The sequence below is a fragment of the Manis javanica genome, chromosome 17, assembly GCF_040802235.1.
Source record: "Manis javanica isolate MJ-LG chromosome 17, MJ_LKY, whole genome shotgun sequence".
Lineage (NCBI taxonomy): Eukaryota > Metazoa > Chordata > Mammalia > Pholidota > Manidae > Manis > Manis javanica.
In genome coordinates this window covers 1,842,980-1,870,241 of record NC_133172.1, presented here as the reverse complement: position 1 = coordinate 1,870,241, position 27,262 = coordinate 1,842,980, and the positions used below count along the sequence as shown (strand labels likewise).

The following is a 27,262-nucleotide window of genomic DNA, read 5'->3' as shown; positions in this document are numbered from 1 at the left end:
AACTAAAAACAGGTGTTTAAAAGAAAAAATAGCAAAATGATAAACCTAAATCCAATCATATCAATAACTACATTAAATGTAAATGGACTGAATACTCCAATTAAAATTCAGAGATTGTTAGAATGGGTAAAAAAAGAAAGGGAATTTAAAAATATTTAAAATTAGATGATAAAACACTATATGGCTGAAATTGTGGGGAAATTACATTTTAAATACACGTATTGTGAAATTAGAAAGGTCAAGAACAAAGTATGTATTCAAGTTAAGAAGTGTATTGTGATACAATGAGTTTTGAGAAATACTTATAAGATGTACTTATATAAATACTAAAGAAATACTTCCCAGGTATATTTGATCTTCATCCACAGTTCCTGAAAACACTGCAGAGTCTTAAAGGTGAAATGGTTGTTTTGTTACGTTAATGAGAGACTTTTGCACCCCACCCAAAGGCAGGAGCTAGAGGTTGAATCAGCCAATGGCCAATAATTTAATCAATCATGACCATGCAATGAAACCCTCACAAAAGGCCCCGAGAAGGACTTGGCACTCTATTGGGCCCCGCTTCTCTGTTGGAGAGCGCACTTCTATACTTGGGGAAGCATGATGCCCCCCAGAGCCAGGCCCCAAGCTCCATAAGGATAGAAACTCCTTTATTTGGGATCTTGCCCTGTGTATCTCTCCCTCTGTCTGTTAACTTGTACACTTTATGGTATCATTTATTAAACTGGTAAATGTGTTTTCCTGATTTCTGTGAGCCACTACAGCAAATTAATTGAACTTAAGGGGGAGGTCGGGGAACCTCCAATCTGTAGTTGGCAGGTCAGAAGCACAGGTAACTGCCTGGGGCTTGTGACCAGTGTCTGGAGTGGGGGTTGGAGGGCAGTCTTGTAGGATGGAGGCTTAACCTGGGGAATCTGGTGCAACCTCTGGGCAGAAAGCGTCAGAATTGAGTTGAGTTCTTGGACATGCTGCTGGTTTTTGAGAATTGCTTAGTGGCGTGTGGGAAGATCCTCCCGCACACACACATTGGACTTGAGTCTGGGAACCTGAAAGGAGTTATAATACTGTTATTCTGCAGTGTACACTATTGTTGTGTATGGAAACACCAACATGTATTAAAGACCAATTGGATATATGCAAAATTTTTGGGTGGTATGTGGTGGGCCTGTCTCTATACAGTGAGTAATTTTTTTAACTGGATACCTACTATGTGCCAAACACTCTTATAGTCACTGGGAAGACAATACTAAACGTGACTCACACGCTGTGTCTTCATGGTACCTCAGGGAGAGACGAAAGGGGCTGGGGGTAGACTATATGGACTACATCCAAGAGAGAATCGGTAGTTATGCAAGATAGCTTACATGCGCGCGCACACAGACTCACTCACCCACCCACCCACTCAAACTCACAAATCACAGGTGCACAAAGTCACCAGGCAGAGTCCAGATCTCCACCCTACCCTCCAAGGGTTCCATCCCTAGACCCGCCCACAAGCCCCGCCCACTTCCTTTGGTTTTCCGCGGGCCCAGTGCGTCTGGCGCTCCTCTGCGACCCAATCCGCGAAAACGAGGTCACCTGAGACCCAGCTTTTAGCTTTCTGAGCCAGACGGCGGCGCCTGGCTGCGCAGTCCGAGCGGGCGACGGCTCCTGGAAGGGCCCGGGCCTCGGCGGGCTTCTCAGAGGCGGCTTGTACTTCTGGGAAGCAGAGTTGGGCTGAGACGGTCATGCCGGACCAGGAAGCACCCACAGGGAACAGAGGCAGTGATCCCCTGGTAAGGAGAGGAACCGTGTCTGGCAGCCTCGGTGCCGTCGCTGTCGGGACTACATTTCCCAGGGGCCATTGCAGCGGGAGGACACACACACACCCCACTTCCGGGGAGAACGAAAGGTGTGGAAGTGAGCGACTTCGGCGGGTTCTGAGAAAACCCGGGCTGGGTGGCGCCCGTGGCTCGAGTCGGCGGTCCGGTGCGCGCCTGGGGCGGCGGTGAATGGGCGCGCCTGGCGTGTCGACTGCGCGACTGACAGCGCGTGGCGCGTGTGAGACGGGGGCAGGTGAGGGCGAGTCTGTGCAGGCGCGAGGCGTGACCGACGGGGCCCGGTGAGCTTCTGCGCGTGCGCGCGCGTTCCCGCAGCCCGGGCGACCGCGTGGTGCCTGAAGTGTGGGCGTGAATAAAGGCTCGTGAGCTGCCAAGAGCTGGAGGCCGTCCCGGAGGCCGCCGCCCCGCGCGCGTTCCGGAGTCCTGTGCGGCCCAGGGTCCCGGGAGGCTGCCCGGTAGGGCTGGTGCGCCTGAGGCGTTTCTTCCGCGCCCCACCGCGAGGGGGCGGAACTGGACACGGCCGGGCGTCCCGGGCCTGAGGAGCGGTAAGAGCGACGAGGGGAATGTGGCTGCTGCGATGGGTGGAGGTTTGGGGGTGCGGCTCCTCGGGGCGCCCTTGCGGGAGGAGGAAGCGCTGACATCAGAGGTTGGTGGTCCCGGGAGCGCAAAGATCGCGAGGTCACCTGGGGTCAGAGCGTGGGGCTCACTCAGGGGCGTCCTGACTTGGCCCAGGGTCCCCTAACCGCCCTTCCCTCGCTGGGCTTGGGGGTGCTTCCAGGGCCCGGGGCAGAGAGCGTTCCCGCGGAGCATTATCTCCGAGGGCGCCGCTGCCCCTCAAGGAGGACGTCGGTTAACCCTTGACCTGTCGGAACCCTGCCCCAGACACCGCAGCGGTGCGACTGGACGAAGGCGAGGCCGCAGCTCCGCCCGCACTGCTCACGGGTCCGACCGGCCTGCGGCTTCGTCTCCCAGTAAATGGGCGGAACTGTTCCCACCCCCCCTCTCCCCGGCCCCCGCCCCCGCCCCCGTCGGGCGGGCGCGGGGAGGGCCGGGCAGCGCCCCGCACAGCTGCCTGCGGCGGCTTGGCCAGGGACTCCCGCGGGGGGCCAGGCTCAGGCCTGAGGCCTCAGGGACGAGGGGGCAGCTGCCCCACCTCCCCCGGATGAGGGCACGGAGGCCGAGACGGGGAAGGTAGCCGCGGGGGGCGAGGCGCCAGGGCTCAGGTCGGCCCGGGCCGGCCGCTCGGCAGCGGCTGGAGGCCGGCGCTCCTACCGCCCTGGGCGGTCGAGGAAACCCACCGTGGCAGCGCGGAGTGACCGCCAGGGCTCAGGTGCCCGAGCCAGCGCCTGGCGGGTGGTCGTCCTTAAGCTTGATCGGTTGTCACGGGGAGACACGCGCCATAGGTTTGTGAGCAGTAGCTGAGCCCACGCCTGGCCCGCCCTGCGTGGGGCGCCCGCCCCTACAGGTGCTCAGAGTTCCCTCCCGCCGTCGTAACACCGCTCCGAGCGAGCACTGCAATTGAGAGGAAAGAAACCAGAAAATTACGTGCGGTGCTTTTATCCTCTTCTTAAAGGAAGAAATTTGGCCTAGAGGGGAACAAGGGGCTTCCTCAAAACCGGTTTGTCGCAAGGCGAAATGAGAGGCTGGGTCTTCGGATAGTTCTTTGGTCAGTTGTCTACAAGGCACATGGATTCTTTGTTTTAACAAAGCGAATAGCTCTCTCGGGGAAGATGGCTTTCTCCAAGTTTCACAATCCTTACAGATCTTGACCAGTTAGTTGCACAAGGTTTTATCTTCTGTTATATACTGATGTCTGCTTGAGCAAATAATTTGGGTGTAGGTTCCGGGCGACAGAGCTCCACTGACAAGCTTTGTGACTTGTGCAGACGAGCTTTCCTGTGTGAAATGGCGGCCCTGTTCTGCATTTCACTGAAGACTGTGAAGTTAAAATCAGAGTATTGATATATGCAGCGTGCCCCGTACATCTGTGTTAACGAATGGGGCGCTTTGTGAGAAGTTGTGCACAGCCGGAAAGCACAGAGCAAAATGGAACCCCCTCTAAATGAGAGATCCCCCAGTGAGTGCGTGGCCGGGCAGGGGAGAGGGAGGCGAGCGGGTAGTGAGGGCAGAGAGACAGGCTGTGGTCCTTAGGCCGCTCAGCGCCCCCTCTCTCTGCCCCTCAGGATAAAGCCCTTCTCCGGGGGAGCAGCTGGGAAGAGGCGGAGGTGATGGAAATTGAGCTTGAAGCCATGTCGCTGGTGAGTTGGATTCCCTTTCTTCCCGAAAGTACAGTCTTGCTTTTCAGGACGTGGTGATGTCTATTTCCTTCTGAAATTGTCTGCTGAGGAGCCCTCCCCTGAGGCCTGGTTCCTGCTTCCTGCCCCTCCAGTCAGTGGTGCGACCCCAAGGATGGCTCAGACAGCCCACCGCCCTCGCACAACTCACCTTCCTCCTGCTCACTATTTATCATTCCAGAAATGACCCGCTCTGAGCCCTTCCCTCGTGCTCACACTTTTCCTAGGCATCTGTCAACGCATAAATGCAGTCCGCAGAGGAAATCTGAGAGCCATGATCTGCCCGATCCCCGAATCCCCACCCTGCTCTCGGAGCTTACGGTCTGTTGGTAAAGTGAAAAGGCAGCGAACATCTTCTTATGCAGCGTGGCTGGTGCTGCCGGTGGAGAGTAGACTTGGTCTGGAATAGCGAGGGAGGGCCACTAATAGCCCGTGTGTGTTCCCTTGGGGGAACTACAGAAAGTTGCCGTTCCTCTGGACTCGAGAAGCTCTGAGAGGTCACAGCCTGGCAAAAGGAGATTGTCTTAGCTCCTTCCTGCCTTCGTGGTGAGAGATCCTGGTACGGGATATATCCTGCACAGTCATCCTCTCCTGGACGGAGGAGCAGGCGGGAGGATTTGATCACAGGAGGACGGATTCCAGAGTTGCGTCTTGAAGGAGGCAGGCGCAGCTGCGATGGGTGGCATTCCGGCCACAGTATTCACAGGTTCCTCTTCCCCACCTGACTGGATCCATGAGTGTCTTAAAATGCCAGGAATGTTATGCATCCTTTTTTCTTTCTAGGATGAATATGATAATCTGTTTGACCATCCCCTTGTTATTCCGTAAGTAAATTGTTGCCAGTGTTTTGCTATTCAGTAGAGAGATTGCAGTGGTCTTCCTTGTAATTGGATTTTTGCCTTCATCTGTGATTGTTTTTTTGGACCAAATTCCTAATTTTTCACCTATTTGTGGATTAGTTTCTCAAACTTACTGTACTCTGGGACATTTTTCTTTGTTAACGTATTACTGATATACACTCTTTGAAGGTTCCACATGAAAAACAGTAAGGTTACTACATTCACCCATATTATCAAGTCCCCCCATACCCCATTGAAGTCACTGTCCATCAGTGTAGTAAGATGCTTCACAGTCACTACGTGTCTTCCCTGTGACCCCCCACACACCGTGTATACCAATCATAATACCCCTCAGTCCCCTTCTCCCTCCCTCCCCACCTGCCCTCCCTCACTCCCCCCTTTTGGTAACTGCTAGTCCCTTGGAGTCTGTGAGTCTGCTGCTGTTTTGTTCCTTCACTTTTGCTTAGTTGTTATACTCCACAAATGAGTGAAATCATTTCATACTTATGTTTCTCTGCCTGGCTTATTTCACTGAGCATAATACCCTCTAGTTCCATCCATTGTTACAAATGGTAGGATTTGTTTTCTTCTTATGGCTGAATAATATTCCATTGTGTATATGTACCACATCTTCTTTATCCATTCACCTACTGATGGACATGTAGGTGCTTCCATTTCTTGGCTATTGTATATAGTGCTGCGATAAACATAGGGGTGCAGATGTCTTTTTGAATCTGAGATCTTGTTTCTTTTGGGTGAATTCCTAGGAGTTGAATTCCCAGGTGAAATGGTATTTCTATTTTTAGTTTTCTGAGGAACCTCCATATTGCTTTCCACAGTGGTTGAACTATTTTACATTCCCACCAGCAGTGTAGGAGGGTTCCCCTTTCTCCGCATCCTCGCCAGCATTTGTTGCTCCTAGTCTCTTCTATGTTTGCCATCCTAACTGGTATGAGGTATATGTCATTGTGGTTTTAATTTACATTTCCCTGATAATTAGCAATGTGGAGCATCTTTTCATGTGCCTGTTGGCCACCTGAATTTCTCTTTGGAGAAGTATCTGTTCATATCCTCTGCCCAAAATTTAAGCAGGTTATTTGGTTTTTGGGTGTTGAGGAATGTTGAATTCTTACTCTGGGACATTTTTAATTTTAGTACCTTTTAAACCAGTAATAGAAGCTTAAGAATTCTAATGCATGTTCTGATTAAAGTAAACTGCTTAGCGAGTGTCGCCAGGAAATTTTTTTCAAGAAATAATAAAACTTGAATCATAAACTCCAAAGCTAATCAAATAAAAAATAACAGTAATAAAACTGTTTTTGTTTTGTATTAAAGGCACAATGAGAACTTATATCAAAGCAAAACACCTCTATCAGGTTTGATGCCACAAAACATGCACTATCAATGGGACTGGTTTCGTAGAGCATTTTAAAATAATTTTAAGCATTTTAAATACAAGCATTATTTGTCAGAGGAAAATAATATTTTACGAGTAGCAGAGTATAACATAAATATTAGTAATGCGGACTCTGGAGCCAGACTGCCTGGGTAAAGATTCTAACTCCAGTATGTAATAGATAATATCACCTTAATTTCAGTTTCCTCATCTGTAAACTGGGAATAATAATAGTACCTAATTACTAGGACTGTTGTGTGGATTGACCAGTTAATATATATATTTTTTATTATTATTTATTTATTTATTTTTTTAATTTTATTTTTTGAGAGGGCATCTCTCATATTTATTGATCAAATGGTTGTTAACAACAAAAAAATTCTGTATAGGGGAGTCAATGCTCAGTGCACAATCATTAATCCACCCCAAGCCTAATTCTCATCAGTCTCCAATATTCTGAAACATAACAAACAAGTTCTTACATGGTGAACGAATTCTTACATAGTGAATAAGTTCTTACATGGTGAACAGTACAAGGGCATTCATCACAGAAACTTTCGGTTTTGATCACGCATTATGAACTATAAACAATCAGGTCAAATATGAATATTTGTTTGATTTTTATACTTGATTTATATGTGGATCCCACATTTCTCCCTTTATTATTATTATTTTTTTATTTTTAATAAAATGCTGAAGTGGTAGGTAGATGCAAGATAAAGGTAGAAAACGTAGTTTAGTGTTGTAAGAGAGCAAATGTAGATGATCAGGTGTGTGCCTGTAGACTATGTGTTAATCCAAGCTAGACAAGGGCCTTAAAACATCCACGGATGCAGAAGATTTCTCTCAAAACGGGGGGTGAGGTTCTAAGCCACACCACTGTTGATCCCCAATTTCTCACCTGATGGCCCCCCTGCGACTGTGCCTCTCTTAGGTTGTTCCTCCTTTGAGGAATCTTACTCATCTCTGGCTAACCAGTCATCTTCCGGGGCCATACAGGGAGATAAAAAGTTGGTAAGTGAGAGAGAAGCCATATTGTTTGAAAAGGTTAGCTTTTTACTTCTTTGCAGATTTATGCCCTGTGGCTTCTATGCCCAGCATTTGTCTTGAGGTATCTTTACCACTTGGAGGAATTATGATACTCGGTAAATTCGATATGAGGCGCGAATTCTATTTAAGGGTTGTAATTATGAAGGAAGAAGAAAAGCTATAGAGGTAGATAGAAGAAAACATGGGAGGATTGATTATTTCTTTGACATATCTTCTTGTAGAGTAACTTAAGCATGTATAGGTTTTAAACTACTAATTAAATTGCACACACACATTAACATAATAGGAATACAGTTATATAATCAAAGCAGATCTATAATTACCAGCCATCTCCAGTGAAGCCAAGAAAACCAGTTAGGCACCCTAGGCATTTGTGAAAATTTGTCTATGATATGTTGGATATTGTCCAACTGTACTTGAACAGTCTGAGAGAAATCAGACAAATTAAAGCAACCCATTCCTGGGAACTGTTCACATCCCATATGTTCTTTTAACAGTAGATAGTCTGTAGTTGTAAGATTTTGGAGCGCTACAACTTGCACTTCTCCTAATTCCTGGTTGAGTTCCAACAGTGTAGATCCAGTCAAATTTGTTGTTTTGCTGTGTGCACAGGCCAGCTTAGATATCTCCTTCTTCATTCCCATGGCAAGTCCAGGAACCGGTGGGATGGATGCAGCTACAACTGCAGCATCGCCTGGATCTTTGTTGAGGTTTTTTGATGATCATTTTCTGCTATGACTCTTCTAGAGAGTACTGATGTTGGAAGTTCTTCCTATCGTATCTAAGTTCATTTTCTGGGTAGCCAAATTAGGCTCTGATCCTCTGTATAAACACAAACAGACCCTTTGCCCACACTTTGATATGCCCTTTATACCATTGTGTAGAACTCATTGGAGGTCACCAAACAGGAACTGCTTTTTTTTTTTTTGGAAAGGAATATTATCAGAAAAGTGTACCTCCATAGCCAATCATCTGACACCCTTTAAGTGATCAAAATTAAAGATATTTAAAGCATGCATTAATCGTTGATTTACAGTTAGTTTTATCCTATCAAGGAGTAATCCCCCTTTTCTTTTTTTTTTTATCTTTAATCTACACTTACATGAAGAATATTATGTTTACTAGGCTCTCCCCTATACCAGGTCCCCCCTATAAACCCCTTTACAGTCACTGTCCATCAGCATAGCAGAATGTTGTAGAATCACTACTTGTCTTCTCTGTCTTGTACAGCCCTCCCCTTTCTCCCACCCCCCCAATGCATGCTAATCTTAATACCCCTCTTCTTCCCCACCTCGCCGATCCCTCCCTACCCACCCATCCTCCCCACCTACCCATCCTCCCCAGTCCCTTTCCCTTTGATACCTGTTAGTCCATTTTTGGGTTCTGTAATTCCGCTGCTGTTTTGTTCCTTCAGTTTTTCCTTTGTTCTTATACTCCACAGATGAGTGAAATCATTTGGTATGTCTCTTTCTCCGCTTGGCTTATTTCACTGAGCATAATACCCTCCAGCTCCATCCATGTTGCTGCAAATGGTAGGATTTGCCCTCTTCTTATGGCTGAGTAGTATTCCATTGTGTATATGTACCACATCTTCTTTATCCATTCATCTACCGATGGACATTTAGGTTGCTTCCAATTCTTGGCTATTGTAAATAGTGCTGTGATAAACATAGGGGTGCATCTGTCTTTCTCAAACTTGATTGCTGCGTGCTTAGGGTAAATTCCTAGGAGTGGAATTCCTGGGTCAAATGGTAGGTCTGTTTTGAGCATTTTGATGAACCTCCATACTGCTTTCCACAATGGTTGAACTAATTTACATTCCCACCAGCGGTGTAGGAGGGTTCCCCTTTCTTTACAGCCTCGCCAACATTTGTTGTTGTTTGTCTTTTGGATGGCAGCCATCCTTACTGGTGTGAGGTGATATCTCATTGTAGTTTTAATTTGCATTTCTCTGATAATTAGTGATGTGGAGCATCTTTTCATGTGTCTGTTGGCCATCTGTATTTCTTTTTTGGAGAACTGTTCAGTTCCTCTGCCAATTTCTTAATTGGATTATTTGTTTTTTGTTTGTTGAGGCATGTGAGCTCTTTATATATTTTGGACGTCAAGCCTTTATCAGATCTGTCATTTACAAATATATTCTCCCATACTGTAGGATTCCTTTTTGTTCTATTGATGGTGTCTTTTGCTGTACAGAAGCTTTTCAGCTTAATATAGTCCCACTTGTTCATTTTTGCTGTTGTTTTCCTTGCCTGGGGAGATATGTTCAAGAAGAGGTCACTCATGTTTATGTCTAAAAGGTTTTTGCCTATGTTTTTTTCTGAGAGTTTTATGGTTTCATGACTTACATTCAGGTCTTTTATCCATTTTGAATTTACTTTTGTGTGTGGGGTTAGACAGTGGTCCAGTTTCATTCTCCTACATGTAGCTGTCCAGTTTTGCCAGCACCATCTGTTGAAGAGACTGTCATTTCCCCATTGTATGTCCATGGCTCCTTTATCAAATATTAATTGACCATATATGTTTGGGTTAATGTCTGGAGTCTCTAATCTGTTCCACTGGTCTGTGGCTCTGTTCTTGTGCCAGTACCAAATTGTCTTGATTACTATGGCTTTGTAGTAGAGCTTGAAGTTGGGAAGTGAGATCCCCCCTACTTTATTCTTCTTTCTCAGGATTGCTTTGACTATTCGGGGTCTTTGGTGTTTCCATATGAATTTTTGAATTATTTTTTCCAGTTCATTGAAGAATGTTGCTGGTAATTTGACAGGGATTGCGTCAAATCTGTATATGGCCATTTTGATGATATTAATTCTTCCTAGCTATGAGCATGGGATGAGTTTCCATTTGTTAGTGTCCACTTTAATTTCTCTTAAGAGTGACTTGTAGTTTTCAGCGTATAGGTCTTTCACTTGTTTGGTTAGGTTTCTTCCTAGGTATTTTATTCTTTTTGATGCAATTTTGAATGGGATTGTTTTCCTTATTTCTCTTTCTATTGGTTTATTGTTAGTTAGTGTATAAGAAAGCTACAGATCTCTGTGTGTTAATTTTGTATCCTGCAACTTTGCTGTATTCCGATATCAGTTCTAGTAGTTTTGGAGTGGAGTCTTTAGGGTTTTTTATGTACAGTATCATATCATCTGCAAATAGTGACAGTTTAACTTCTTTACCAATCTGGATTCCTTGTATTTCTTGGTTTTGTCTGATTGCTGTGGCTAGGACCTCTAGTACTATGTTAAATAATAGTGGGGAGAGTGGGCATCCCTGTCTAGTTCCTGATCTCAGAGGAAAAGCATTCAGCTTCTCGCTGTTCAGTATAATGTTGGCTGTGGGTTTATCATATATGGCCTTTATTATGTTGAGGTACTTGCCCTCTATTCCCATTTTGCTGAGAGTTTTTATCATGAATGGATGTTGAATTTTGTCAAATGCTTTTTCAGCATCTATGGCGATGATCATATGGTTTTTGTCTTTCTTTTTGTTGATGTGGTGGATGATGTTGATGGATTTTCGAATGTTGTACCATCCTTGCATCCCTGGGATGAATCCCACTTGGTCATGGTGTATGATCCTTTTAATATGCTGTTGAATTCTGTTTGCTAATATTTTATTGAGTATTTTTGCATCTACATTCATCAGGGATATTGGTCTGTAATTTTCTTTTTTGGTGGGGTCTTTGCCTGGTTTTGGTATTAGGGTGATGCTGGCTTCATAGAATGAGTTTGGGAGTATTCCCTCCTCTTCTATTTTTTGGAAAACTTCAAGGAGAATGGGTATTATGTCTTCTCTGTGTGTCTGATAAAATTCCGAGGTAAATCCATCCGGCCCCGGGGTTTTGTTCTTGAGTAGTTTTTTGATTACCGTTTCAATTTCTTTGCTCGTAATTGGTTTAACTTTTGTGTTTCTTCCTTGGTCAGTCTTGGAAGGTTGTATTTTTCTAGGAAGTTGTCCATTTCTTCTAGGTTTTCCAGCTTGTTGGCATATAGGTTTTCATAGTAGTCTTTAATAATTCTTTGTATTTCTGTGGAGTCTGTCATGATTTTTCCATTCTCATTTCTGATTCTGTTGATTTGTGTTGATTCTCTTTTTATCTTAATAAGTTTGGCTAGAGGCTTATCTATTTTGTTTATTTTCTCGAAGAACCAGCTCTTGGTTTCGTTGATTTTTGCTATTGTTTTATTCTTCTCAATTTTGTTTATTTCTACTCTGATCTTTATTATGTCCCTCCTTCTGCTGACTTTAGGCCTCATTTGTTTTTCTTTTTCTAGTTTCGATAATTGTGATGTTAGACTATTCATTTGGGATTGTTCTTCCTTCTTCAAGTGTGCCTGGATCGCTATATACTTTCCTCTTAAGACTGCTTTCGCTGCGTCCTGCAGAAGTTGGGGCTTTGTGTTGTTGTTGTCATTTGTTTCTATATATTCCTTGATCTCTATTTTGATTTGTTCATTGATCCATTGATTATTTAGAAGCATGTTGTTAAGCCTCCATGTGTTTGTGAGCCTTTTTGTTTTCTTTGTACAATTTATTTCTAGTTTTATACTTTTGTGGTCTGAAAAATTGGTTGGTAGAATTTCAATTTTTTGGAATTTACTGAGGCTCTTTTTGTGGGCTAGTATGTGGTCTATTCTGGAGAATGTTCCATGTACACTTGAGAAGAATGTATATCCTGTTGCTTTTGGATGTAGAGTTCTATAGATGTCTATTAGGTCCATCTGTTCTAGTGTGTTGTTCAGTGCCTCTGTGTCCTTATTTATTTTCTGCCCGGTGGATCTGTCCTTTGGGGTGAGTGGTGTTTTGAAGTCTCCTAAAATGAATGCATTGCAGTCTATTTCCCCCTTTAGTTCTGTTAGTATTTGTTTCACATATGCTGGTGCTCCTGTGTTGGGGGCATATATATTTAGAATGGTTATATCCTCTTGTTGGACTGAGCCCTTTATCATTATGTAGTGTCCTTCTTTATTTCTTGTTACTTTCTTTGTTTTGAAGTCTATTTTATCTGATATTAGTACTGCAACCCCTGGTTTCTTCTCGCTGTTGTTTGCCTGAAATATGTTTTTCCATCCCTTGACTTTTAGTCTGTGCATGTCTTTGGGTTTGAGGTGAGTTTCTTGTAATCAGCATATAGATGGGTCTTGTTTTTTTATCCATTCTATTACTCTGTGTCTTTTGATTGGTGCATTAAGTCCATTTACATTTAGGGTGACTATTGAGAGATATGTACTTCTTGCCATTGCACGCTTTAAATTCATGGTTGCCAAAGGTTGCAGGTTAGCCTCTTTAGTATCTTACTGCGTAACTTAGCTCGCTTATTGAGCTGTTATATACACTGTCTGGAGATTCTTTTCTTCTCTCCCTTCTTATTTCTCCTCCTCCATTCTTCATATGTTGTGTGTTTTGTTCTGTGCTCTTTTTAGGAGTCCTCCCATCTAGAGCAGTCCCTGTAGGATGCCCTGTAGAGGTGGTTTGTGGGAAGCAAATTCCCTCAGCTTTTGCTTGTCTGGGAATTGTTTAATCCCGCCATCATATTTAAATGATAGTCGTGCTGGATACAGTATCCTTGGTTCAAGGCCCTTCTGTTTCATTGTATTAAATATATCATGCCATTCTCTTCTGGCCTGTAAGGTTTCTGTCGAGAAGTCTGATGATAGCCTTATATGTTTTCCTTTATAGGTGACCTTTTTCTCTCTAGCTGCCTTTAAAACTCTTTCCTTGTCCTTGATCCTTGCCATTTTAATTATTATGTGTCTTGGTGTTGTCCTCCTTGGATCCTTTCTGTTGGGGGTTCTGTGTATTTCCGTGGTCTGTTCAATTATTTCCTCCCCCAGTTTAGGGAAGTTTTCAGCAATTATTTCTTTAAAGACACTTTCTATCCCTTTTCCTCTCTCTTCTTCTTCTGGTACCCCTATAACACGGATATTGTTCCTTTTGGATTGGTCACATAGTTCTCTTAGTATTGTTTCTTTCCTGGAGATCCTTTTATCTCTCTCTATGTCAGCTTCTATACGTTCCTGTACTCTGGTTTCTATTCCTTCAGTGACCTTTTGCATCTTATCCATTCTGCTTATAAATCCTTCCAGGATTTGTTTCACTTCTGTGATCTCCTTCTGGACATCTGTGATCTCCCTCCGGACTTCATCCCATTGCTCTTGCATTTTTCTCTGCATCTCCGTCAGCATGTTCATGATTTTTATTTTGAATTCTTTTTCAGGAAGACTGGTTAGGTCTGTCTCTTTCTCTGGTGTTGTCTTTGTTATCTTGGTCTGCCTGAAATTTTGCCTTTTCATGGCGATAGAGATAGTTTGCAGAGCTGGCACGAGTGATGGCTGGAAGAACGTCCCTGCTTGTTGGTTTATGGCCTTCCTCTCCTGGGAGAACAGTGACCTCTAGTGGCTTGTGCTGGGCAGCTGTGCGCAGACAGGTCTGCTTCCTGCCGGGCTGCTGTGGAGTTTATCTCCGCTGTACCTGTGGGCGTGGCCTGGCTCCGGCTGCCCCTTTGCGAGGCGCTGGGTTCTCGCTGGTGTGGATGTGGTCTGGATGTTGTCCTGTGTCCTCTGGTCTCTATTTTAGGAAGAGTCGTCTTTGTTATACTTTCATAGATGTATGTGGTTTTGGGAGGAGATTTCTGCTGCTCTACTCACGCCGCCATCTTGGCTCCGCCTATCCAGTTAATATATTTTAAATGTTTAGAAAAGTACCTGGCACATAGTTAGTGCTATATAGGCATAAACTGTGCTCCTGTTCCCCTGTATAGCCACTGTTTGCCTTTGTGCCCAGTCACGTGTGTATGTATGCATGCTGACATAAGCTGAAGAACTGCAGTATAATGCCTGATGCACAAGAAACACTGAGTATCTGGAGCCTCTTTGTTTCCAGTGGAATATTAATTTAAAAAATAATAATGTACACTGAATTTGGGAGATTCCTGGTTCTGGGTAAGGTGGGCTGTCCTCACCCCACCCTGTCCTTCCCTCTGCAAAACCAGAACAGCATGTACGGAGCAGCAATGTGAGGGCTCTAAAAAGTAGATAGTAGCAGGCAGATTGGGGAAAAAGCCCCAAATGTGAAGTACCACCAAACCTGCCGTGTGCCTGCCACCTGTGTCCTAATCTCTCCTGGCGTGGATTTGGTAAACACACAATCTAGAAGTGAGTATTGGCGTGGATAGAAAGAACCCAAGAGAAACCTTCTAGTTCAGTCTCAAGAAAGGAGAAAGGGATCTAATGCTGGGGGGTGGGGGCAGGAAATCCTACTTTAAAAAAGTCTGTTTTCTTTGGCCCCAGCAGTGGTGGTGGGGGTCTGCAGGCCTCTAAAGCCAGATAAGATAAGTTTTCTCTTACAAGAGAAGCTGTGTTCCTGAGCGTGGGATAAATTGTCATTGCTTTTTCTCTGCTTCTGTCTTCTCCTTGCTTGGCCCTGTGGTATGGGGAGGGTGGTATAGTCGTAAGTGCACAGTGAAATGGAATAAGTGAGTTCCAGTTTTTTGGCTTGATAACTAAAAAAGGGAGCCTTTGGGAAATGGTAAATACTAGAAAGATCACAGAGAGGGAGGAGCTTTGGACAATAACCACATAAAGTTGTTTATGAACTCTCCTGGGCTTACGCTCAGCTGCTCATGCATGTGTCTAACCCTAAAGAGCATACCATAGTCTTTTAGACAGCTAAGGGTTAGACCACTGTCAGGTCTTGGGCCAGCTACCGAGTGGTACACAGCAGGACAGAAGCAAGTATCAATGAAAAGGCTTTGAAAATGAGGCTGCCTTTGAAATGCAACCTGCGGAAGACTGGTTAGAACTTAACAGCCTGAACAAAATACCAGTATTCTGCATAGAATTTAAACAAGACATAAAGTCTCATCCAAAATGCCAAGGATTCAATCCAGAATTACTCAGCTAGTGAAAAACGAGGAAAATTTCAGTTCACAGAGGAAAAGGAATCACCAGATACTAACATTGATGTGACAGATAATTGGAATTACTTGATAAAGACTTTAAAACAGATATTATATAAAACAAGTAAGGGTGAACATTCCTGAAACAAATGGAAAGACAGTCCCAGCAAAGGAAGAAAATATCAACAAGGAATGAAAAATAAAATTACCAAGATAAGCTCATTGGATGGGCTTAGTGGCACAGTGGAGATGACAGAGGAAAGAGCCAGTGAACTTAAGATAAATATCTAATCCACATAGCAGAGAGGAAAAAGATGAACAGAGCATCAGGGCCCTTTGGACAATACCAAAATGTTTAGCATTTGTACCATGGAAATCCAAAAAACAGAAAGTGGACTGTAGAAAAAATATTTGAGGAAATAATGGCTGAGAAATTCCTGAGTTTAGTGAAAGACATAAACCTGTGGATCCATCCATGATCAGCAAAAAAAATAAAAAATCTCTGTCCAGAAACTTCTACTCAGACTGCTGAAAATTAAAGACAATGGAAAAAAACTTGAAAGTGGCCATAGAAAAATTATGCTTAACATATATGGCAAAAGTGATTTGAATAACAGTGATGAAGTTCTCATCAGAAATCGTGAAGTCATAAAGAAGTAAAACAACTTCAAAGTGCTCAAAGAAAAGTACTGTCAACCCAGAATTTTGTCTAGTAAAAATAGCCTTCAAGATCAAAGGTGAAATAGTTTCTCATATGAAGGAAAAGTAAGAAAACTTGTTGATAGTTCTAAAAGAATTACTAAAGGAAGTTCTTCTGATAGAAATTACACCAGAAAGGAACTGAGAAGATGAGGAATGAAGGAAGTACAACAAAAATGGTAAATACATATATATAAATACAATAGACTGCTCTTTTGAGTTATTTATAATATCCTCAATGGTTGAAAACAAAACTCTTAGCTTAGGTTTACCCAACAGAGCTGGATTTGAATGTAGGTGGTCTGGCTTCAGAGATCATGTTCTTAACTACAATAGTACACTGAGATTATGAAATCAGATAAAATATAAATAAAACTTTTACTGAAGCATTAAGCCAAATGTTTCACCTGTTATCAGCCTCCTCCTCCTTTCTTATCCCTCCATCATCATCATAGGTCACAATTCTTGAGCACTTAGCCAGGTACTGTGCCTGTTGTTTCATGAAATTTTCACAATGCTACTATGAGGCAGGTACTAAAATGATTCCTATTTTTCAGGTAGGAAACCAAGACACAGGGAAGTTAATTAACTTGGCCAGAATTGTCCAGCTAGTCAGTGCCAGAGTCTGAATTCTTTGGAATGATCTGATCTTTTTCTGTGGTTTCATTCAAGACTGATGTTTGTTTAAAACTCATTCTTAGATGTTGATACAAATGAAATGACAAAATAAATGGAATATCTGCCAGAAACCACAGAATGGATGATTGGCATCCCTTGCTGGTTAGGAAATTCAGTCCATGGAACAAAACAGGTTGCTTGACTGTGCTCATTTTATATGATCTCTCTGTACTTCTCAGCAGATTATCAAAAACTAACTTTACCAATGTATTCTTTTTTCCTAACCCAAATATATTTTTACTTCAAAATTAAAGAATACTGCTAGGCATTTTTTCCTTTTAGACACACCTTTTAACATATCAAGAACACTTAAGATTTCTTAGAAAATGTTCTGGAGATTGAAGTCATGTTCATCTGGGTAACATCCTTCCTTGAAACTTTCCCTTGTAGTCTGAGAGCTCTTTACTCCCTGTAGAAAAGTGATCTAGTTCCTAACATAGCTAAAATAATTCAGTACTTGATATTTTGTTTTGACTGCAGTGAACATGTCTTCATCAGAAAATGTCTTCTCATCACCATAAAATTGGAAATGGTCCAAGAGCAGAGCGTGTGTCTCATATTTTTTCTTTTAACTAATATGTACAATGTGATCAGGCAGAAAAGGTTGTCAAGGAAGTACTATGTAACCTGGATCATTTAGACCCTCAGAGCAATTACTCTGCACTTTTTACCCCTAAAGTGTGAACAGCATAACCCTTTACCCTGTAGCCATGTAAGTGGGGGCAAGAACACTGATTGACCAAGATTATATTTGTGTCATTTCAGGATTCATTGACTTTCACAGATGTGGCCATAGATTTCTCCCAAGATGAGTGGGAATGGCTGAATCTCGCTCAAAGGACTTTGTACAAGACGGTGATGTTGGAGAACTACAGAAACCTGGTTTCACTGGGTAGGGTATCTTCCTGCTTCCACCTCCCTAAAGAAGTCTTAATGCCTCAGTAGTTTTTTATGCCTTTATCAGCATTTTCCTACAGTGTCCTCTCAATACTAGATGGACTGGGTCATAGCTCTGGACTATCTACAGCCTAGCCAATTTTCTTATCTTGTCTTATATGTAGGTCTTTGCATTTCTAAACCAGATGTGATCTCCTTACTGGAACAAGATGAAGAGCCTTTCGTGATGAAAAGAGAGATAACAAGGGGCCTGTGCCCAGGTAAGTGCAGGCTACCTAGAGCTGGGGGAAATGGTCTCAAAATGCTCTTCTCTATTTTACTTGTTGGAAAACACCTCTCAAAATCCCTCCCAAATTAAAACTTCAGGTTCTAACACCATTTTTTCAGTGGGATCTTCTCTTCCTCACTGGTATGATACACCACCTTTACTATTACTGATTTCCTATAAATACCGCAGTCTGTTTCTGGACTCTGTTATGTTCCATTGATGTTTACCTAGTTCTGCTCCTCAAGTACATTACTGTTGTAATCACCCCTGACTTTTCAACATTTCTGAATTCTTTAGACAAATTTGTGTTTAGTTTTTTGAATTGGTTTAAAGATTTTCCATTCTTTAAAATGTGAGTTTATTGGCTTAACAATAGGAACTATAGCCTTGTTCATCCATCTGCTTTTAATTACCTTTCTCTTTGGTGTTTTTTGTTGCTGTAGTTGTTTATTCTTGCTTTGTTGTTTACATCTTTTTTTCCCCCTTTACACCATTCTACTCCTTGAATTGGAAAGGGTTTTAGTCCTGCAAGTTGTTACATTTATGTCTGACATATTTTTAAGTCTATATTTTAAAGTTCAACTACTTGAGATTCAAAACATCCTCTTTTAATACCCATATGGAAGATAAAGAAATTAGTTCACTAATATTATGTCCTCCTTCTTTGTCCACCATCTCCCCACTTTTATTATACACATTGGTACTTTTGGCCCAGTTTATTTTCCTCAGATTTTTTTTTTCCTTTCTTTGCTTGAAAGCTGTTTGGTTAAAAAGCTAGGTAAGAGACTATAGATATATATCGCAGGGAAATGAGCCTCAGGTGAGACAGTCACAGTTCATTCTGTGTCCTGTAGTGGGGCCTTCCCAGTAGGAATTTCTCAGTTTCAAGAAGATTATTGGTAGGTCACTTATAGTCCTAATGATGTACATAAATAAGAAATAATTTAAAAATAAATGAATTAAGCATCCACTTAAAGATATTAGAAAAATAACAAAATTAAGGAAAACAAAAATAAGTTATATATGGTGATATACTCCTAAGATAAAAAAGGAATTAGAAAACAGTGGAGCTAATGAAAAAAATTATATAGGTGCTTCATTAGAGAACCAATAAAATATATAAACTGTCAAGACTAATGAGAGCAAACTCAAGAAAAGAAATAACGGTAAATAGCCACCAGTGCATAGGTACTTACAAAAATCATGAGTGTTTTCCTCAACTCTCTGTAAATAATTTGAAAACCTAGATGAAATTGGTATTCTAGGAGACTATAAATTACACTGACGCCAGAAGAGAGAGAAAATTTAAACAGACTAGTGACCTTGGAAGAAATATAGAAAGTTATCTAAGAATTGCCTCCTCCAAGAAAAGAAGCAATTCGTAGTAGTTTAACAAATAAGTTCTACAAAATCTTGCAGGAAAAATATCAGCATGTTGGAAATGTTACATTATCCCCCCCCACCCCAAAAAAAGAAGAACTTTTAAAAAACTGTGTTTCTGAGGACAATAACATTTGATACCAAAATCTAACCAAAAAAGCACCAAAGAAGGAAATTATAGACATATTTCAAGTATGAATATTGTTTGGTAGAAAATCTTAAATAAGTCATTATTGAAATAATATGTCATAGCCAAGGAGGATTTATTCCAGAAATGCAAGGATGGTTGCTTTGCCTAACTTCTACGCACTGTCAAAAACATAGACCTCTGTGGGCCTCAATAACTGAGTGACATGGTTTCATTTTGGGAATGAAAGCTAGCATTTCTCCTAGCATTAAATAGGAGACACTTGCTTTTTTATTATCTTTCAGAGTTGGAGTATGTGTGGATGACCAAGGAATTATCTCCAAACCAGGACATTTATGAAGAAAAATTATTCCAGGCAATGATAATGGAAAGAAATACAAGCTATGACCTTGAATGTTCCACATTAGGGAAAAACTGGAAATGTGAAGACCTATTTGAAAGGGAGCTGGTAAGCCAGAAGACACATTTCAGGCAAGAGACAATCAGTCATATAGACCCACTTACTGAAGAAGCAGACCACTCTAACAAATCTGGGACAGTTTTTCATCTGAATAGATTATCTTATATAAAACAGGTTTTTCCCATTGAAAAGGGAATATATAATTTTGACACAGATAAGAAAAGCTTAAAAACACATTCATTTGTGATAAAACACAAGCAAGTGTATGAAAAAAATAAACTTTTGAAATGTAGTGACTGTGAGAAAACTTTCAGCAAAATCTCAACCCTTATTCTTCATCAGAGAGTTCATACTGGGGAGAAACCCTATGAATGTATTGAATGTGGGAAAGCCTTCAGCCAGAGTGCCCACCTTGCTCAACATCAGAGAATACACACAGGAGAAAAACCCTTTGAATGTCCCGAATGTGGGAAAGCCTTCATTCAGAATGCTCATCTTATTCAACATCAGAGAATTCATACTGGAGAGAAACCTTACCAATGTAAGCACTGTAATAAAGCTTTCAGCCAGCTTGCACATCTTGCTCAACATCAGAGAGTTCATACTGGAGAAAAACCCTACGAATGTATTGAATGTGCGAAGGCGTTTAGTGATTGTTCATCCTTAGCTCATCATCGAAGGATTCACACTGGAAAAAGACCCTATGAATGTATTGATTGTGGGAAAGCCTTCAGGCAGAATGCCTCTCTGATACGTCACCGGAGATACTGTCATACTGGAGAGAAACCCTTTGATTGTATTGATTGTGGGAAGGCTTTCACTGATCACATAGGACTTACTCAGCATAAGAGAATTCATACAGGAGAAAGACCTTACAAATGTAATGTGTGTGGGAGGGCTTTTAGCCATGGCTCAACCCTGACTGTACATCAGAGAAGTCATACAGGAGAGAAACCTTATGGATGTAATATTTGTGAGAAAGCCTTTAGCTATCGTGGCTCACTTACTCTTCATCAACGAGTTCACACTGGAGAAAAACCCTATGAATGTAAGGAATGTGGGAAAGCTTTTAGGCAGAGCACACACCTCACTCAGCATCAGAGAATTCATACTGGAGAGAAACCTTATGAATGTAAGGAATGCAGCAAAACCTTCAGTCAGCATTCACACCTTGCACAACATCAGAAAATACACACTGGAGAGAAACCTTATGAATGTAAGGAATGTGGTAAGTCCTTCAGTCAAATTGCACACCTTGTTCAACACCAGAGAGTTCATACTGGCGAGAAGCCTTATGAGTGTATTGAATGTGGGAAGGCCTTTAGCGATGGCTCCTATCTTGTTCAACATCAGAGACTCCACACTGGCAAAACACCATATGAATGTCTTGAGTGTGGGAAGGCATTCAGACAGAGGGCATCCCTGATTTGTCACCAAAGGTATCATACAGGTGAGAAACCTTACGAATGTAATGTTTGTGGGAAAGCATTTAAGCACCGTAAATCCCTTACTCTACATCAAAGAATTCATACAGGAGAGAAACCTTATGAATGTAAGGAATGTTGCAAAGCCTTCAGCCAGATTGCCCATCTCACATTACACAAAAGAATTCATACTGGAGAAAGGCCTTATGAATGTAAAGAATGTGGGAAAGCCTTCAGGCAAAGTGTGCATCTGGCTCATCATCAGCGAGTTCATAGTGGAGATTCATCCTCAGTTGTCCTCTCCTTATCCCCATACCACTAAGTCCTCTAGATGCAATCTTCTAATACCTCTAGAATCCATCCACTTTTTTCCAACCCATGTTCCGTCATCACAGTCTAAGATGCAACCATCTAATTTGGATTTCTGCAGTAGTGTTATAACCCATTATCCCTCTTGCTCTCCTCAAGTGCATTTTTAACACTCAGCTAATCTTTTAAAAATAAAAACATATTCATGTTACATTCCCATTTAGGACACTTGTTTTGAAAACTCTGTTAGATAATCCATTTAAAGGATTTGGCACATAATCCTTGGCATATTGTGACATTAAAGGGTTCCTTATGTTCAACTGCCAGCAAAATGAGTCAGTAGGTCAAGACTAAGAAACTGACAGATTGTAGAGAAAAGAGAGGGCTCTACTCTCCCAACAGGTAGGAAAGATGACCACATTTATGATTGAAAAGGTTTGTGATGCCCAAGGTAACAGGGTGATTCACTGCTCCCTCTGAATAAATGTAAGGACGGTAGCTTTCTTGATGAACTATCATTTCACCTGGCATTTAGAAGTGAGAATGGGCCAATTAGAACAAGAGCATTTAATAGAATGTAGGACTAGCCAGGGGATAGTATTAGAAACAAAACAGCAAAGAAAAGTTGAATAGATGAGTAGCCATGAAATAAATTGGAAAAGATAGTTCAACACTTTCCCCTATAGGAAAGAACCTGCAATATTTAAATTGTGCTCGAGCATAAAATGAATACAGTGCAGCTCCCAATCTTGTTCTAGGAGACTGACAAGACTGATACCAAAACAGAACCTACATACTGCAATTCGCTAATGATTGTAGATGTTAAACATTTTTTAAATATTAAAAGAGAGTAAATGGAAAAGTAGATATGTCTCTGTATAGAAAGACTCAGTCTAGCAGAGATATTCCCAAGTTAAATATGGAAAATCATTGATATTCCAATGGAAATCCCAGTATAAGGTTGACAAGCTGATTCTGACCATTTGTAGAAGTATGACAGGGCAAGGACTGTAGTATTCAGTTAACATTAGCTAAGCATCACTGAAGTGCCAGGCATTGCTTTAAATGCCAGTGACACAAAAGGGAGCACAATATAGAAAGGCTTTTGCCCTTAACAGATCTAGTGCGAGAAGACAACTGAAATACGTATGTGATATGTACCGTGATGAAAAATTATCTAAAGAGGGAGCTAGGTAGTGCTGGGAGGGGCTGCCTTACCAACCCCAGAACATAGGGGCACTAGAGGAACGGAATGAGGAAAACTAAAGGTAACTGTCAGATACAAGGCATAGTTAGAAGTCATGATAGTGCCAAGGCACATCACATGGAACTTGTGTTACAGGAAGAGGGAATTGACAGTTTAACAAGGATCATAATTTCATTCTCTGTAGTGATTTAGGGGCTGGTGGAGGGTTTTGGTTTTTGTTTTGTAACAGCCTTATTGAAATATAATTTACAAAGTGTACAATTTACCCATTTAAAGTATACAAATCCATGATTTTTAGTAAGTTCAGAGTTGTGCAGCCACCACATTAATTTTAGAACATTTCTACCTGAAAAGAAGTCCTGTGCTGTTCAGTAGTAGTGACTTCCTGCCCTGGAGGAGTACTCTTACCTGGAGCACCCAGAGCTCTTGGATTCCCTTTGGACTGCTGCCTATGGCAGAGAGCCGTGTGAGGTGTGCTTATGCAGAGGACAGGACTGCCAGAAAACAGAGCTCTGGGGCTCCCCCTTTATTTCAGCATAAAGGCTAGGGTATGCGTGCTTATCCAGGGCATGTTGCATTTTGAGACTCACTTATGTATGATAGGATTTTTCATTGCAGTGGAGACAAGATGGGTTTGTTCACTAGCATTGAGACATACAGCTTTCTGGGAAGACATACAGCCATACCTTGCATACTCCTGAAGTTCTGAAAGATTTAAGATCTAAGTATCTGATACTAATGTAGAAGAAAAACTATTTCTGTAGCCTTGGTTTTAGGCAGACCTCAAGCATTACTCATAAGCTAGGAATTGACATTAAACATTTAAATAACATTTATGTGTGGAAAACAGAGTTAGTAGACAAGTGAGAGAGTGAAAGAAAATATTTTCAGAAGGATAACAAAGGATAATCTTGATACTCAAAGCATGATGACGAATCCATAACATTTGCAACTCAATAGCAAAATGGACAGTGCTGATGCCCAGTTCAAAGAAGATGAAATAAGAGCTAATGAAAATTATCCAGTATCACTATTCATCAAGGAAATGCAAAATAAAGTGATGCTATATCTACTTTTTCCCAATAGAAGAATGATCATAGCCAGTTTTGGTGAATGTATGAAAACAATCCCATTGTCAGTTATATAAATTTCTGTATGTATATACCATTTGAATCATTATTCCTCAGAAACCAACATGTACAAAGGTAGATAAATGTGTAATGGCAAAAAAAAAAAAATTTTTTAATGGGAAACCATTGGAAACTATTAGAGTAGTAGGTAAGTGGGTAAGTTAACTAAGGTGTATTCATTCAGTAGAATTATTTGCAGCTATTGAAAGAAAAGAAAAGTGTATATAGCCACAAGTAAAAGTGTGCTGTACCAAAAAAAAAAAAATTCCAGGCCTGTATTGTAGAATAAACTCATCAAAAATTAAACGTACCATACTTATCTTTCTGTTTTTCTCTGCCCAGTTTTCCTAGCTTCCCCCTCTGGACTCCATCACCTCTTCTTTTCCTTTGAATAACCAGCTGTTCCCTACCATATGGTTCTGATGGGCCTGGCCAATCAAGTCTCTTTGGAGTGTGAAAGGTAGTTGGATATGTCATTTAATGGCAGCTCCCAAAGGAATGGTGCTGGTGCCCCAGCTCTGGTCTTTGGAGCCACCCCAGTTTTGTGCTTTCTAAGGCTGTGGTTCCTCAGAGTGCCTATTGTCCCCCTAGTACTTCATTTCTTGGCTTTTGTTGCTCATGTGTTTATAATTAAACTTAGCCTGTATAGAATTTGGTATGAAGATTGGGTAATAGGCAGTAGAATCTTTGGAAAAATTGAGGGGTTAGAGATTGGTTTTTAGGTGAGCTGGGGCTGGCCAGACTCCCGTTTCTTTTCTAGTCTAGGAATGTAACAACTCATGGTGCCCACTGTGCAAATGCCCTGCAAATTATTATTAGTTGCAGTCACCTGAGATGAATAGAGGTCTAGGGTCCTGGATAGTGGCAGTTTAAAGAGGAAAAGGAATGCTAAGTCCAAAGAGTGTGTATGATGCTGGTGTCTGACTACTTTGGGTAATTTAGAATTCAGATCTTGAACTTCTAGCATCAAGGCAAAAAACTTCAACTAAGAGTCTTTGTATATTGAGGGATGTCTTACACTGTTTGAAATTATAGGGTTAAGATTGCTCAAAATCTAATTTAGAGATTCCATTCATTGGTTGCTAAGGTAGGATGCTGATTAAATTCCATATTTGATTGTACAATGGTTGTTAAAGACTCCCTCACGAATTCCTATGTTAAATCTCTAAGCCCCAATGTGACTGTATTTGCACACTGGGCCTTTAAGCAGGAAATTTAGTTAACTGATCTGATGAGAGTGGGGCCCTAATTTGATAGGACTGGTGTACTTACGAGGAAGACACACGAGCTACTAGAGAGAAGTTTTGACAACTAATAAATCTGGCAATTTACCCCAGATGGACTGACCTTGACCTTTACAGGAGGTGACACTGGAGCCAGATGACAAGTTGAGGGAATCAACATTTCTAGATTATAGCAGAAAAAACTCCCACTGCCCACTCCAGATACGGCTTTCCCATGAAGTGTTTGTGCTCCTTGTGTCCAAGGAGACAGGAACTCTGAGTGCATGTATCTCGTGGAATGTCGCGCTCCTAAGGGCAGCAGGTGTTCCTCTGGGGCTGCTGCCCTTGGGACTATATAGGAATACAGTTCCCAAAAGGAGACTGATTCACAGAAGATCCAGAGTAACTCGCACTGGGACCAGCATCACTGAGGATTTCTTTCTACCCAATATTCCTGAGATTTCAATTACTACCCTTTTTTTACATTTTAAAATACAGTGTTTTCAGAGAAAATAAATAATAAAATTCTGAATAATTCAAAGAAAAGATGATCAAAAGGAAAATAACTCAAGTTATATAGACATAAGTGGCTTAAAATGAATGTAGAAAGTTCAAAATAGAAAACACAATGTTTTGAAAACATGTAAAAGAGATGTAAGGCTTCCTGGGGGCAGTAAAAGCAAGCTATTATGTGAACTTATCAGCTGAAACTTTTTTTTAAATCTGAGTATTTCCTTCTCTGGGGAACAGAAGTTTGGATATCCTGAAAATGTTGCTTCAATAAGAATAAGAACAAGGGTCTTCCAAGCAAGACTCAAAGTGAAGACTAAGTAATCTTTTAAAATGCATGAATATTTCATACATGTCTAAATGCTCAGAAAGTTATCAACCATGCCAGAGTAGAATCTAATTTTAAAAAAGAAGAAAAGAATTGCATGTCAAAACTAGGTGCCTGCTGGTCTCTCACCCTGGTCTCCTGGTCCTGAGGGTGAGAGGGAGGCTCAGCCTGGCTACCCAACTCTACCGTTGCAAGGTCTGCTGCCTTTGGAGTTTTAATTGGGGGGCAGTTGATTGCTGGATTCAAGAACACAGGCCCCAGCTCTGGGATTTTCAAGGTTCTGCAAAGACTCCTGGGTGGGAGAAGGGTCTTCTCAGCTGGTGTAGAAAGTCCAGTGGGGCCATAGTTGGCAAGGAAGCCAGCCCCAGGAGCAGGGGAGGACCCAGGGCCCGTGCTCCCTGTGTTCTGCAGGGACAGTGCTCAGACTGCATGCGTCCCCGTCTTCCTCCCCACCTTGGATCCCCAAGGTGGTAGTATTAGGAGGTGGAGTCTTTGGGAGATGATTAGGCCATGAGGGCAGTGAGTCCTCATGGATGGGATGATAGCCTGGCTCACTCGGTGGGAGGGCACACACTCCAGCCTTTGCCAAAAACACTGGCACATGCGGCGGCAGCCCATGGTACTGTTAATGCTCTCTGACAGTAGTTCCTCTCTTCCTGAAAGTAGTATATCTCTAGCTCTTCTTTGACTGGGTCATTTGGAGACACTGGATCAAATAAAAATGGGCCCCATCACAGAACCAGTACTCATGAGCTGGGACCACATCGGATGAGACATCCCCGGGGATACGTGGAGGGGCAGGACACCTGGGCATAGCTACACCATCGCACACATTGCCAGCTGCCATCTTGGATCCAGAGCCGGGCGCTCAGGAAGAAACAGGCTCAGCCTGCAGCCCCTCCCTTGGTCCCACTCTTCCATCGCACACGCGCACACACACCAGATGGGGGCAGCAGCAGTGGTGTCTACTGGAGGAAGGCAGAGAGTGGCTGTCCCAGGTGGCAGCTGCTGGTGAGGTTGGGGTCGTGGCTGTGCAGAAGAGGAGCTTCAGACCCGCAAGGCCTCAGGGTGTGGGCGGCTCCAGAAGGGCCTCCACCCTCACCTCCCCAGGTACATTAGTTTGGGAGGACAGTCAGAACAAAATGCCACTGACTGGGGTGCTGAAACACAGGTATTTTCTCAGGGTTCTGGAGGCAAGATCAAGGTGTCAGCAGTGTTGGTTTCTTTCGAGGCCTGTCTCCCTGGCTTGTAGATGGCTGGCTTCTCACTGAATTCACCAGGCAGTCCTGTGTGTGTCTGTGTTCTAATCTCTTTTAAGGATACGAGTCAGATGAGATTAGGATCCACCCTACTGGCCTCATTTTAATTCCGTAA

At 42.2% G+C, this 27,262-nt stretch overlaps 2 protein-coding genes across 9 annotated transcripts in view; both read left to right on the top strand.

The window, feature by feature from the left end:
* Positions 1 to 27,262, top strand: part of ZNF582 (zinc finger protein 582) — a 136,508-nt gene that overhangs the window by 106,955 nt on the left and 2,291 nt on the right. The gene's annotated exons all lie outside the window — the stretch shown is intronic.
* ZNF470 (zinc finger protein 470) lies at positions 1,501 to 26,451 on the top strand. 8 transcript variants are annotated; one of them, XM_073226687.1, is made up of 7 exons: positions 1,838 to 2,365; positions 3,707 to 3,897; positions 4,004 to 4,078; positions 4,342 to 4,938; positions 17,430 to 17,556; positions 17,726 to 17,821; positions 19,642 to 26,451. In XM_073226687.1, the coding sequence occupies exons 5-7, from the start codon at positions 17,523 to 17,525 to the stop codon at positions 21,501 to 21,503; spliced, it is 1,992 nt and encodes a 663-aa protein (XP_073082788.1). In that variant the 5' UTR covers positions 1,838 to 2,365; positions 3,707 to 3,897; positions 4,004 to 4,078; positions 4,342 to 4,938; positions 17,430 to 17,522; the 3' UTR covers positions 21,504 to 26,451. The 8 variants fall into 8 exon arrangements, with proteins under 8 accessions (XP_017498099.2, XP_073082786.1, XP_073082788.1 ...); XM_073226686.1 differs by lacking the exon at positions 3,707 to 3,897; XM_037026055.2 differs by lacking the exon at positions 4,342 to 4,938 and having other exon boundaries at positions 1,839 to 2,365; positions 19,642 to 26,450.

Excerpts from the sequence above, each read along its gene's own strand:
- ZNF470 (XM_017642610.3), top strand. The coding sequence starts at position 1,728 with ATGCCGGACCAGGAAGCACCCACAGGGAACAGAGGCAGTGATCCCCTG. Across the intron at positions 1,776-4,003 it reads ACAGAGGCAGTGATCCCCTG|GATAAAGCCCTTCTCCGGGG; the intron begins GTAAGGAGAGGA and ends TCTGCCCCTCAG. Across the intron at positions 4,079-17,429 it reads AGCTTGAAGCCATGTCGCTG|GATTCATTGACTTTCACAGA; the intron begins GTGAGTTGGATT and ends GTGTCATTTCAG.